Raw genomic sequence first — 12,836 nt, 5'->3', positions numbered from 1 at the left:
TTTGGTTCACGCACGCCACTGTAGAGGGGAGGTAGAAATGGCAGCCTGCTGTAGGAGAGGACACACTGCTGCAGAGTGGCTGCTACTTCGTAGATAAACTACATTTATCACCTTTTAATAAGTGCAGGCTTACACGTACATGCTTTAAATTTCATTGCGGATTGATACAACGTAATTTCCTGTTGTGTTTTCTCCGTATTTGTAGCTGCGGATGTAGAACATGGCTCCCGTGTTTGAGAGGGATTTACCACCGATCCTAAGCGCCACAGCTATCTAACATTAAATAACACAGCTGTCCGTGTTTAATTCTGTGTGTTCTCCGTCGGCCTCGCTTGTTATTGCTCTGTCGTTATTGTGTAACAAGATGTCTGGCTAACACACCCACTCTCTCTGGGAGCCGTTTTTGGTGGGGAAGTCGTCCATTTCTCTTCCAAATACTGCCAGGCAGTAAAATGGGGGAAGGGTTGGAGAAGAAGGGGAATGCAGCTTAATGAATGAAACCTCGTGAGTTACAGGAATCTAATGGCAAAGGAGACATTTATGCAAGAAAAATGATCAAGGAAGGGTATCAAGGAAATACAATGACGGCACACTTCCTCTGTGGTACACTCAAAAGTTTTTTTGAAAAAAAAAAAAGGTGTTATTTCCTTTAATCAAATGATATGATGCTCTTATTTGTGTCAAATATGTCTTTTATGTTTTTATTAAATGCATGCATTTCACAGCAGGTTGACCAACAACAACAAAAAAACAAGCTCCTAGCTCTTACTGACCTTGTGAACCTTGTTTGCCATTTCTTTTATTTGAAATCAGTGAGAGCACAATTACTACTAATTATTAATATTACCATGGTATCTACATTGTATTCAAAAAATCATCAAGACTACTTTTAAAATGGAAAACTAAACCACCTCCTAAGTAGGCCTACAATGATGTGTGTAGTCACAGCAATCCAGTGACCCACGACATAAAAAGTCAACCCGAGCGATATTTACACACCTATAGGAACCAAAGAGTGTATTTTAAAAACCCACTCATAAGGTGTACCTTTGTTGTTTATGACACATTTTCCTCCCTGTTATGTCTTTTGACATCAGTACAAACCCTGTGCAGCTGCTTTATATGGTGTAATCGACCCAAAGATCAAATTATTATTAGAGTTTTATCATTATGTATATAATGTGTATTGTAGCAAATCATTTTATGATCTAATAGTTATTTTAAAAATAATAACACTGGTATAGGAACCACCCCTCTATTTATATAACACACGTCTCACTTAAATCACTGGCATAGACATCAGGGAACAGACGAGTTTGTGCCTGGGAAGATGGTGATGATATAAAAAATTAAACAGATGACTGGCTAATTCTCAACCTCTGTTATTAAAAAAAAAGGTTGTGTTTTTTTAATGTTTTTTGATTGCTAAATAAAATAAAAAATATTAGTTGCCTTTAATACTGCCTTATTTCAGTTTCAACACATTCCATGTTTGCCCGTGAAATGCAGACATACTTAAGACATCAGCACAATCGTCATACTGCTTCTGCTCATTTAAATAGAATCATTTAATTCAGTTTATTCATAAGAGCTTACAAGGTGTGAATCACCAAATGAAAATGCAATATACACAAAGCCATATCGTGTCTGAGCTGATATTTGTTTTGTAAAGGGACTGGACAGTTTGTGGTCCACACACTTTTCCCAAATCCTGTTTAGTGCTGTATGTGAATGTAATTTTATGCTTTGCACTTATGGATTCATGTTGGCCGTTTCAACTACAAATAAAATAATAATTATATAGAAAATGTGAGCATCTACTTGCTACACCACCTACTATTACTTTTTTGTGTGTGTGTGTGTGTGTGTGTCAAAAGTTATTAAGCTTAATCTCTACAAGGAAGCAGTAGGCCTATATTCCCTTTCTGCATCCACATGTGTATGTTGATCCTCCACTGAGTTACATCAGCTGTGGTGAATTTGCTCATGTCATGTGAGGCTGACTTTGTGAGTTACTCCCATGGATTTGAATGGGGGGGTAATCACAAGCACAGTTGACTTTCACAGAATACTAATAAAATCCAGGCCTTATGATTATAAGGGGATGCTTGATTTATGACAACTGTGCAGCCGCGAAGGATTTCAGTGCCACTTCAAGAACTACTTCTCTACCACTAGACCAGACCAATCTGTAGTCTGTAAAACATACCTGAAAGGCTTTATGACCTGAAAAAAACATTGTTGCATGGAAAATGTTTTGAATCTTTAGGGCTTGTCAGTCACTTCCATGTTATTTTTTCATGCTGACCCCCTAAAGTGTAGTTGTTATTGTGCTGGTTGACATGACCACAAGGAGGCAACCTCACTCTGTTGCACGTTTTGTCACTCTGTTGCACGTTTCGTGAACCTTTTGTGCTCTGATCCACAGTCAAAGGTTATGAATAATGAGGGGAGTGGGATCACTTATACATTTTAATTTTCTGTAACATAAATAGGAATTCAATTATTATTAGTGACCATGATGAAAATGATAACTGCTGTGACAGTTGCATTTTGTGTTACTATTAATACTATTAGTTTGAAATCAAAATAAATCCATACCCTTTTTCAAATTACTTTCTAACAGTTTCCCCTTATGTCTCGTGATATTGTTATGCATAAGCAGGAGTAAGAGATTAAAAAAAGTCTGTGTGAATCAGGACTGCTACAAAAAGTAGGAACACATTAATCCAGGAATCTGATATTTCAATTTACCTGTTGCAATTCAACATATACCATAGTCCCACAAATATTTTAATCATCAGTATTGTACCTGTGTAGCTTTATTCTGGATTTAGTGGTTTGTTGTATGGGTCAAAAGGTCAGATCATCCCAGTGAAGAATATTCCAGATTCTTTTTTAATGTAATCAGTGCTGTTCCTCCCACTCCTCCTGCTTAACCATTCTATTAAAGGGCATCATATTATTAATATTGGCACCTGATAATATATTTTAATTGGCCTCTCCAGTAACTGGTATTTAGACATCATCACTTCACACCCCTCACATGTTAGGTAAAACTGGTCCACATCATTGGTCCATCAGTGTGAATGATGGCTTGACCCTCAACGAAGAGACCATCCCTCCACTCTGGCAAATGCTGACCTTTCACTTCCTGACACAGCAGTTGTATTTAACACAGCCACGTGCCCTTGCCGACCTCACACACACACATATACACCCACACACACACAGCGCTGGCTTTGTGTTGGTTTAAAAAGTTAACTCCAAACATGAACACAGTGAAAAGGAGCACACAAACAGAACATACACGTGATGCATAGCATGTTTTCTCATAGAACTTCACACAGATTACCTGAGTTTTCCAAACTAGAAAAAACAGCATAGGCGAAGTCTTATAATTACAGTATGTGTGTGTAACAAAGAGATGGCGTCGCTGTTGAGCTAGAGAAAATATTTCGACAATTCACAACACACATCATTTCGCAAACCAGTAAGAGAAAAGACACAGAATAAAGAGAAAGTCCCATGTGACATCAACTTTTTCTTTTATTTCAAAATACTCTCCCAACAAGATGAAACTCAAAGAAGCCCAGAGGGTCCAAAGCCAATAGAGCCGTCTAGAACAGAAGCACCACTCATTATTGCTATGTCACTCTGCTGCAGGACAAGGCGTTCAGGGAGGGTGGGGTGGGTTTTTTTTTTGGGGGGGGGGGGCAAAGTGAACTGAAGTCAAACACAGAGACCCACAAACACATTCGCTCCAGCACACACATACAAAAGGAGCTATGTGAAACACAGTGGTAGTGATTCTAAAAACGGAGATTTCTTTTTTAAAAAAAAGCTGCAGATGTTCTCCATGGCGACTATGAATCTGATTTCTTCTAACGCCGCACTGCTGATACACATCCACAAATCTTCACCTTAAACAATCCGGGGGTAAAAAGTCAAGAGTGCCAATAATAATGATCATCTTTTGTAGTGACTACAAATATAGGCAGAGCTGGTTTAGAGATCATAACAGTCATGATTACCGTTCCCCTTCAGGCAAGATGAAGAACATCTGCAGCCGTCTGATAAAAAACACTTCATTCTGTCTTGTTGCTTCTGAGAGGCGTTTAGTGACACAGAATGGAGGAGGGGAGGAGAATCGAGCGAAAAAGTACTGTAGGTAGAGGAGCTGAGAGGAGTGTGAACATATGAGGATGGGGCTGCTGGTTGTCCGTCTCTACTATCACAAGTCTAAAAAAAATTCAGCATGGTACAAAAATCGTCAGTAAAAAAAGATGCTTTGCTGCCATGGAGTCAGAGAGGACGAGTCGGTGGACGCGTCCGTGTCTTTACGCCTTCTCCTCAGTCGCATCCTCTGCTGCCTCAGTTACCTGGTGGGAAGAGGAGGGGAGATAGTTACACGAAGATGCCGGTGTCAACCATTATGCCTGGTGCATTCCAGTGCGGACTGGGATCAACCGGCCTCAAAAAGAAACCCACAAACTTTTGATTGAATATATCCTGCAGTTAACTAGATATGCCTTGTGCAGCTGAATGATGGAAGAGGAGCTCCTTGGAACATCAACACAAGCCATGGATGACCTGGATGAATGTATGAAGCACATTTACAGTTATCTGAATAACTCTGCATTAACCTATGCTTCCAGGTTTTACTTAGTACAGTAAGTAATCAGTAAATACCTGTTACCTGGATTACCAAGACTTCAAATTTCAAAGTAGAAAAAGACAGCAGCTTGATCTGTAAATGTTAAATTTGAGCCAAAACTCTTCTGAATCATACTTGTGAAATGGTTCAACATTTTATGGAAATGTCACTCTCGCTCTGTCACCGTGATCTGTGCGTCAAATATAAATCTACAGTCGAGAACTAGCTTAGTTTAGCATAAAGACTTGGAAAGCGGTTGAAACAGCTTGGCTCCCTTCAAAAGTAAAACAAATCTTTCTACCAGAACCTCTAAAGCTCACTAAAAACTGTCTAGGTAACCTCAGCAGCCCCGGGGAGCAGCAGAGGAGAGACCCAGAGGCAGAACTTCTTGAGGAATAAACACCTGCAGTGACGCCAGATTCTGCTCTGGTGCACTGAGTTTATTTTTGAAACTTTTGGGATTTAAAAAGTGAATTTATCTTCACGCTCCCTTTTAACCTGTCTGCAGCAGTGGCCTGCAGCAGTGGTCAATGATACTACTTCATATTTCTTTGCCGAAACCATACCAAAAAAGCTTGGAGAAAAGTAAGTAAGGAAGCTCGACCACCCGGTAAGTGCCCAAGCTCCAGCAAACTAAACTAAAAACTAAATTAGAATAACCTTGATCGATCCTAACTCTGAACCTAAAAAAGTATGAATTCAGACTTTTTACCAAATTGGCATCATATCGTAACATAGTTGTTACGGCATCCTTTTGATCCTTTCATTGCAATCGATTCACAGCGAAATCTATTTCTTTTGGGTTCATACCACTGTGATGTTAGTAAGTGGGTTGAGCAGTTCATACCCACATAAATAAACACAAATAGTCCTGGGGCTATATTTGAGCCATTTGCATCAGCAGTACTGTTTGGAGAGCTGGGCAAGTTCGCTTCTGAGGAATCGCAAGGTTTATTATGCACGTCTACCTGTAAACCATCTTGAACAGTGCCATTGCATAAAGAGTTGGAGGAAGTGAAATTCTTCCCCCTGTTTTTCTCAGAGCATATGGCCATGAATTACACTTATAGATGTTGGTTATTTTTCTGGTAGAAGTGAAATCTGGTGGTCACCCAGAATGTAACCATTTTTGCAAAGACACTGTTGTATTGTGATGTCAGTTATGGATATCTTAAAGCTTATAAGCTCATCAAATAAAACCAACACCATCTGCATGGCTGGACAGGGTGAAAACAATATGATTTGATTTTAATTTCAGTTTAATGCTCATGAGTTCCAAGAGGTATAATGTGAGCACTAATTTCATGATTGGTCCAGCTTAAAGATGCTAGCTCCAGCTCAATGACTATCAATGAATCTCTATCTTGCTAAAAAGCTACTTACTGAAACCTTTAACTCCTCTTGTATTTGCAGGAGTCAGCATTAGCTCAACAAGGGAATAAAATCTGGATGGTGTGACCACACTGGGGGGAACATCTCCTGTCTGACCACTGGTGAAACCAGCTGTCTATGAACACAGTGAGCCAATCACATTTCAAATCACAGCTGTGTGAGCAGCGAACCCTCCCGCCGATGTGTAAAAAAGTTGTCCTTGGCCCACTTCACTGCACACAGCGACAAAACTGTCAGACATCCTCACTTCTTCACTTTCTCTCTCGCTCTCTCAAACACGCCACGGCACTCCAAAGCATTTTGGGTAAATGTTTGCTCAATTAACATACAGTTATATGTAAGCAATAAATTAGTGGTCAAACACACACTCCAAAGATGGGTTAGAAACACTCGACCATACCCTTAACTCTGACTGTCTCACTCTGCCCTCTCACTGTCATCAGGGAGGGAGCGGTGCTTCTGACGGAGGACACTCTGACAGACGGACGAGACACATAGATCTGTGTGTGTGTGTGTGTGTGTGTGTGTGTGTGTGTGTGTGTGTGAGCATCCATACGTGTGTGTGGAAAGAGATGTGTGTCAAACCGTGTGGTTATGGTGGAAGATAGGTGCATTGTAAGTGTGTTCATGTTGATACACAAATACAACGAAATAAAGGGAACAAAGATGGTTATTTTCTTGTCTGTCTCTGACTAAATATACACTTTCTTCTTTCGTCAATTTTTTTTTTTTCCAATTTTCCCTCCTCATACCTCATTGGTCTTGGTCTCTCCGTTCTGGGCAGGGCCGTCATCCTTCTTACCCTTAGCACCGCCTTTCTTTGCCTTCAACCCCTTATCATCTACCACCTTCTGCACAGAAGAAACAAGACATACAACTCTATTAAGATCACATGATGGCACATATCATCACATATGGAAAATATTTGCTGTGTTTTTTTTGTTTCTCATTTTTTTCACACAAAAAAAATATCTCCGTTTTTTTTAAAGTAGTGTATCAGGCGAACCACATTTGTCCTTCAGTAAAATAATTGTGTTTACCATGTGTATTTCATCATAGAAGAGGGAGAGAATAGTTTTGATTTTGCATCATCTGCAGATCCTCAAAGTCATGAAAATAAATCAATTCAAATCAAATTTGCTAAAAAAAAAAAAGAAATACAAATAAATACCAATAAAATTTTGTGTTGCTAAAATAATTAGCCCTGGATACTGTAAATGTAGCTGAAATGTATGTATGCATGTGAGGAGATGTGTGTGTCTGTGTGTGTTTTAACATCCAGTGGCCTTGGGTGTGAGAATAAACTAGTAGCGAGGGGCAACAGGGTACCTCAAACTGTTTTTGGGGGATATAAATAAATTATGACATGTGTAGTTGTATGTGTGTGTGTGTGTGTGTGCGTGTGAGCTTTACCTTGACGATGGCCTTCTTGGGCTTGACCTCAGGCTTGGGGGGAGCAGGTTTCTGCAAATTAGGCAGAAGTCAGTTTAAACTGACCGACTGCACGGTGCATAGTTTTGGGAGATAATATTATATTTTTAGTTCCCCAGAGCCCTCTCTGTACTGTTTAAAATACTATGATTTCAACCCCAAGAGCTCCTTAGAAAATTTATTAGGACTAACACAGAACACATGGAGGATTGGAATAGTCTGCACTGGCATGCACTACAAATATTAACAATAATCAAATACTTGTACTGTATTTCTTATGCAATGTGATCTGACAATAATCCTGTGCTAAGTAGTTTTAAATATCTGCCTCTTCTCAAAGTGGACTGACCTCAGACCACTGTACAATGACTATATCAGATGGGAGTTAAATTTCTGGCCACTCAGTGTGAACATGTTTGCTGCAGAGCTTTTCCAGGCTGCTGAATGAATTACCATGAAGCCACGAGCTAACCCTAACCACCGCTGTGACAAAATTAAATCATGTGATTCCTTCTCAGAATATCTCTGTCTTGCTTTAGAAATCACTAACACTCTGCCCTGACAATACATGAAAAGAAATACATTCTTCTTACACTGGGGGGGTTAGAGGGGCTTAACATTTAAAGTGACATGTAACTACACATTATTAGACTGTGGAACAAAGAGTCACATATAAAAAACGTGCTTTGCATTAAAGTGTCTCATTAAAAGCTTCAGTGAGGTGTGACCTTTTTGTAAAATATGCTTATTCTCTTTGTTCTTCTGACCATTCCTCTTTCTGTCACAGCATCAAAACCAAACTGGAAACGAGGGAAGCCACTAGCACAGCGACCTGAGGCTACCTGTGTTCCCCTGTTCCTCTTCTTTATGCTAAGCTAAAGGGACTAACTGCTACTTAGCAGCATCATATCTAGTGGACAAACCTAAGAGTGGTACTGATCTTCTCATCTCAAGTCTCAGCCAGTTAGAGAATAGGCATATTTTGCAAAATATCAAACTATTCTTTGTGCACATGCAAATGTACAAAGAATCAACACAGATGGGTTCAACATGCAAAGTACAACACAAATAAGAAACACCTGTATGGCAGAGCTGCACGACCACATACAAATACTAACCTAATGATATGTTTGCTAGATTATACTATCATGGTTAATATCCATAATGGTTAATCTTACTAGGATCTGGGGAACACTTTGAGCAGTTTGGATGAATATTCCATGTTGGGTTTTGGTTACTGTTGAATATTTTTCAACTATAGTAGTTCAATTGCTTTACTGTTGAGGATACCACTTTCTATGCTCATTAACTGTTATATATATGCACTATTAAGATTCAGTATGCACTTTTTTAATCATGCAGCCCTACACATCAACAAGGTGTTGTAACAGAGAATGGACGAGGACAACAGAGAAAAGACATGCATACCAGGCCAGACACAATCCTCAAAGCACTCTTATGGAATTTTGCCCTGATCAAATCCATAAACTGAATGAGGACTTTACTCTGAGCCTTGGTAATATGACACTCACTATCTCACAAGACTACAAGAGGCGGGAAGACGGGGTAGGCAGGGCGAGGAAGAAAAGGACAGTGACAGAGGTGAAGACAGCGAGGGGAGAACGAGACTTACCGCTGACAGTCTCTCTGACCTTCTGGTGGGCTACAGGACCAAGGGATGATCAATGAGAGAGAGAGCGAGAGACAGTGACAGAAAGAGAGAGAGAGAGACAGACAGATATCAGTTGTACCTCTGCGGCCTCATCTTGATCTGACCTGCTTGGTGACTGCTACTCATTAACCTGTGGCTGTTCTCACACTCATTCACTCTCACACACAAACACACACACACACTCTCTCAGTACAAAAAAAACACAGCACACAAACACACATCTGCACACTCACACACAGCAAACAAACACACCCGAAACATTTACCTCTTGTTTTGTGACTTTGGGGGCCTCCTTGCCCTCAGGACCCTCTGGAGACTGCAGTGAATGCAACAAGGAGAGACTGTTAAGTGTGTGTGCAGGTGCACATACTGTACACAAGATTTTTGTGTGACAAAATACAGTTTTCTGGTTGTTATGATTGACCACTGTGCACAAATTTTAAATCTTACATTTTAAAATGTGTATTTGTGTCACTAGTGTTAGAATATAAAAGGTGTTGGAAGTTCCAGAAGTTCCACTTACTACTAATAATATAAGTGAAATATAAGTTAAGAGACTAATCATAAAAAATGATTAGTCTCTTAACCATTAATCAATGCAAATCAATTTTGTTACTATTTTGATGATCAATAGTCAGTTTTATTATCAGAACTGCAAACAAAACAGTCTGCACTTTCTCTGATATGAATATTTGTTATTTTCTTTGGTCTTTTATGATGGAAACTGAAGCTTGGGCATTAGTAAACAGCGAAGATATTCTGACATTTTATAAATGAAATAAGTAGTCAATTATTCAAGAGCACGATCGGCACATCAGTTGGTGACACTCCTGTGTGTAACACCAGTTTTGTATAACACCAAACTTATTTAGAAAGTCCTGTGTATAAAATAAAATCCTGCAAAGTTTTTTCTCATGCATCTGCTGGCATCATAACAGACTTAATAATAAAAAGTTTGATTGCCAATTTGAATATTTTATTTATAGATTAAAGATTTTATTATAGTTGTTTAAAGGCCTTAATGTCACATCTAAAATAACATAAATGGATAGCAGTAATGTTTAACATAATTATATTACAATTTGAATCTAAGTCCAAAATTGCTAGTGCATAATTGCCTATTGCAATTTCATATGATCTGATGATGATATGTGATCCCCCTGCTGATTAACATTTTAATGCATCTTGTTTACAAGCCAGGAACTGAGGTCCCCAAAGAATAATAAAATGTAAACAAGGATTCTTGTATTTCTACTGTAATGCACCGTGAGGGCAGTCAGTCTACATTTGGAAGACCACATCATCACATCAACATGGTATATTCGGGCTGCAGGTAGGTAAGGACAGGAGAGTCCGCTCCCACCATGAAAAAAAAGAAAGCCTGCAGGTTGGCATTCGCATCATTTGCATGTGGGCGACCTCCGCCCCAAGAGGCCTCCCATTCTCTGTCCTCAAAGGCGAATCTGCGCAGACAATGGCAGTTTTCTTTTTTTTTTTGGATGGTAGAAAAGCCCATTTCCATGTATGCATTGATACAATGCACTGGAACTCGTCGTGCAATGCTGTTTAGATTGTGTCACGGCTTTTTTTTTTTCAACACAGCAGCAATTGTCTCTGATCCCCTCTTTCTTTATTCCTTTCTCTCCATCTGGATATGGGTTTGTTCAATCGGCTTGGCGGCCATTCATCACCACTGGAGAACCCAAAACGAGACAGGGAGCAGGTGATCCTTTTTTTTTTTCACGGCTAGATTACACATTATTCACAATCGATAAGTCTCATACATGCGCGAAACGTGCCCACAAGAATTATCATCACGCACGTCTCCTACGGGATTTACGCATCCATCCATCCGGCGGGTCCGTCTGACATTCACCAGTGCGCACAGTGGACAGGGAAGTGGCACATAAAACGACCACAAGAACGGCCATTGAAATGAACGCAGAGACATTTATGGTGTAAAAAGAAGAAATATTATTGAAGAATCATCTCACATAAGCGCAAAAAACGCGTTCAATACACCTGGAAGGTTGCGGACGAACAGACGCTTCCTCAAACTTTGGCATCACCTCACCTGCCTCGACGTCGCCACAGAAATCGCGCACCGCTATTTTCCTCAAATGCAAGAGCGAGAAAAACTACAGTGAAGTGAGCTTGATGGCACAAACGACACTCACCTTTCTCTTCGGCATTTTGCACGCGAATTATTCTCCACCGAGCACGGAATAAAAATTAAGGTCAAACCCGAAGGTCCAAGAGAGACGAATTTGAACTACCTCGAAATACAGGATCAATATCTAAGCACCTTCGATAATATGTTGATTATATGCACTCCCCAAAACTCTATACCTCCCACAACCATTGGGTAGAAGGGTCAAAATCCTCTCCTGTGCTGACTCCCGATTGGCTAGTTCCGTCTCTATGTAAATAAGTGAGTCGCTGACATTGGCCGAGATTTATCAGAGGCTGTGCGTGATTGGCTACGCGCTCTTTGTGCGCAGATCCCACCAGACGGCGCTGGCTGAGAGGGAAAGTGGAGACAGGCCAATGAAAGCGGGGCCGTCTCTCGGTGGATCTGGGTAATGTAGGATAAGAGCGAGAGAGAATGTTGTAAATAAAACACAAAGGACCAGAAAAACAGGCACAATGGCACAATGTCGGCCATAGACGAGCTCCAGAAAAGCTGTTGTGCATTGTGTCTTGTAGGGTGTCCCCTGCTCTAAAGAACTGGAGTAATCATACACCACATTATTGCACAACAAATAGCCCATCACTGCTGAGGCACCAGTCTCTGTAGGAACATGATACTAGTAAAACAATACAATGAATAAGGTCACTATTAATTCTCTAGTGCAGACTTTAAACTCATGACTCATTTATTTCATGATTTTTAATGGGTAGAGTAAAATATTAGAATGTCAGCCAAGTGTACAAATAGGTTGAAGGCTAAATTAATTTCACATGCAGCAGTGGTTCTTTTGTGTTGGTCAGTCTACTAGGACTAGGATTAAACTCAGAATAAAATAAAACAAATGACTAGAAAGAAATCCACAAAAACCAAAGGCCCTAAACCAGGATATGCCAAATGGTGTTCATATAATAGACACTTTCAATTTCCTAAATTGTGACCAGGAACGTTAAGTGTATTAAAGCACATGCACTAATAAGCGGTTTACAAATGTATATTTTCAAAATAAAGGAATATGAACTGTCACTAGGATACTGATTCAGTGTTTTCTCTCTTGATACCCAGTCAGATCCCTCATCTCCGGGCATCTGCTGATACAGCGCGACAAAGACACTTATCCGATGTATCAGATCCATGCATCACTAGCAAATACTGTAAATCACATACTTCCCTGGGAGAAGATGAAAACTCAGTGGACATCCGTATTAAGAAACTGAGAAGCCAGGGATAGAGCTGAGTACGTGCCTAACAAGACTTGTCGTCAGACTGGTTCAGAGGGGTGTAAAAGATACCAGCTGCACCAACCCTGCTCAGAGTGTTTTGTTTGTTTGTCTTGGATTTATATTTCCTTGTGTTTCCTTTCAATTGTGATATGCCTCTGTCCTCATGAGACACTTCCATGCAAGTTTTACCCTGAAGTTACAAATTCACAAAATCTGGTAAACCCTAGTGCCCCTTTAATGACCAAATATAGTTCAAAATGGACCTGGACCTAC

General features: G+C 40.0%; 1 protein-coding gene across 3 annotated transcripts; it reads right to left on the bottom strand.

The window, feature by feature from the left end:
- Positions 1 to 3,531: 3,531 nt before the first annotated feature.
- hmgn3 (high mobility group nucleosomal binding domain 3) lies at positions 3,532 to 11,523 on the bottom strand. 3 transcript variants are annotated; one of them, XM_010744661.3, is made up of 7 exons: positions 11,330 to 11,518; positions 9,418 to 9,468; positions 9,114 to 9,143; positions 7,463 to 7,513; positions 6,802 to 6,900; positions 6,450 to 6,549; positions 3,532 to 4,382 (listed from the first exon to the last, which is right to left on the bottom strand). In XM_010744661.3, exons 1-7 carry the CDS (start codon positions 11,342 to 11,344, stop codon positions 4,375 to 4,377), a joined length of 354 nt encoding a protein of 117 aa, XP_010742963.1. In that variant the 5' UTR covers positions 11,345 to 11,518; the 3' UTR covers positions 3,532 to 4,374. The 3 variants fall into 3 exon arrangements, with proteins under 3 accessions (XP_010742963.1, XP_010742964.1, XP_010742965.2); XM_010744662.3 differs by lacking the exon at positions 9,114 to 9,143 and having other exon boundaries at positions 11,330 to 11,523; XM_010744663.3 differs by lacking the exon at positions 6,450 to 6,549 and having other exon boundaries at positions 11,330 to 11,509.
- Positions 11,524 to 12,836: the final 1,313 nt, after the last annotated feature.

Source organism: Larimichthys crocea, chromosome XI (assembly GCF_000972845.2).
Source record: "Larimichthys crocea isolate SSNF chromosome XI, L_crocea_2.0, whole genome shotgun sequence".
NCBI classification, from domain to species: Eukaryota; Metazoa; Chordata; class Actinopteri; family Sciaenidae; genus Larimichthys; species Larimichthys crocea.
Note: the sequence above shows the minus strand (reverse complement) of the source record. Positions and strands in the feature narration are given on the sequence as shown.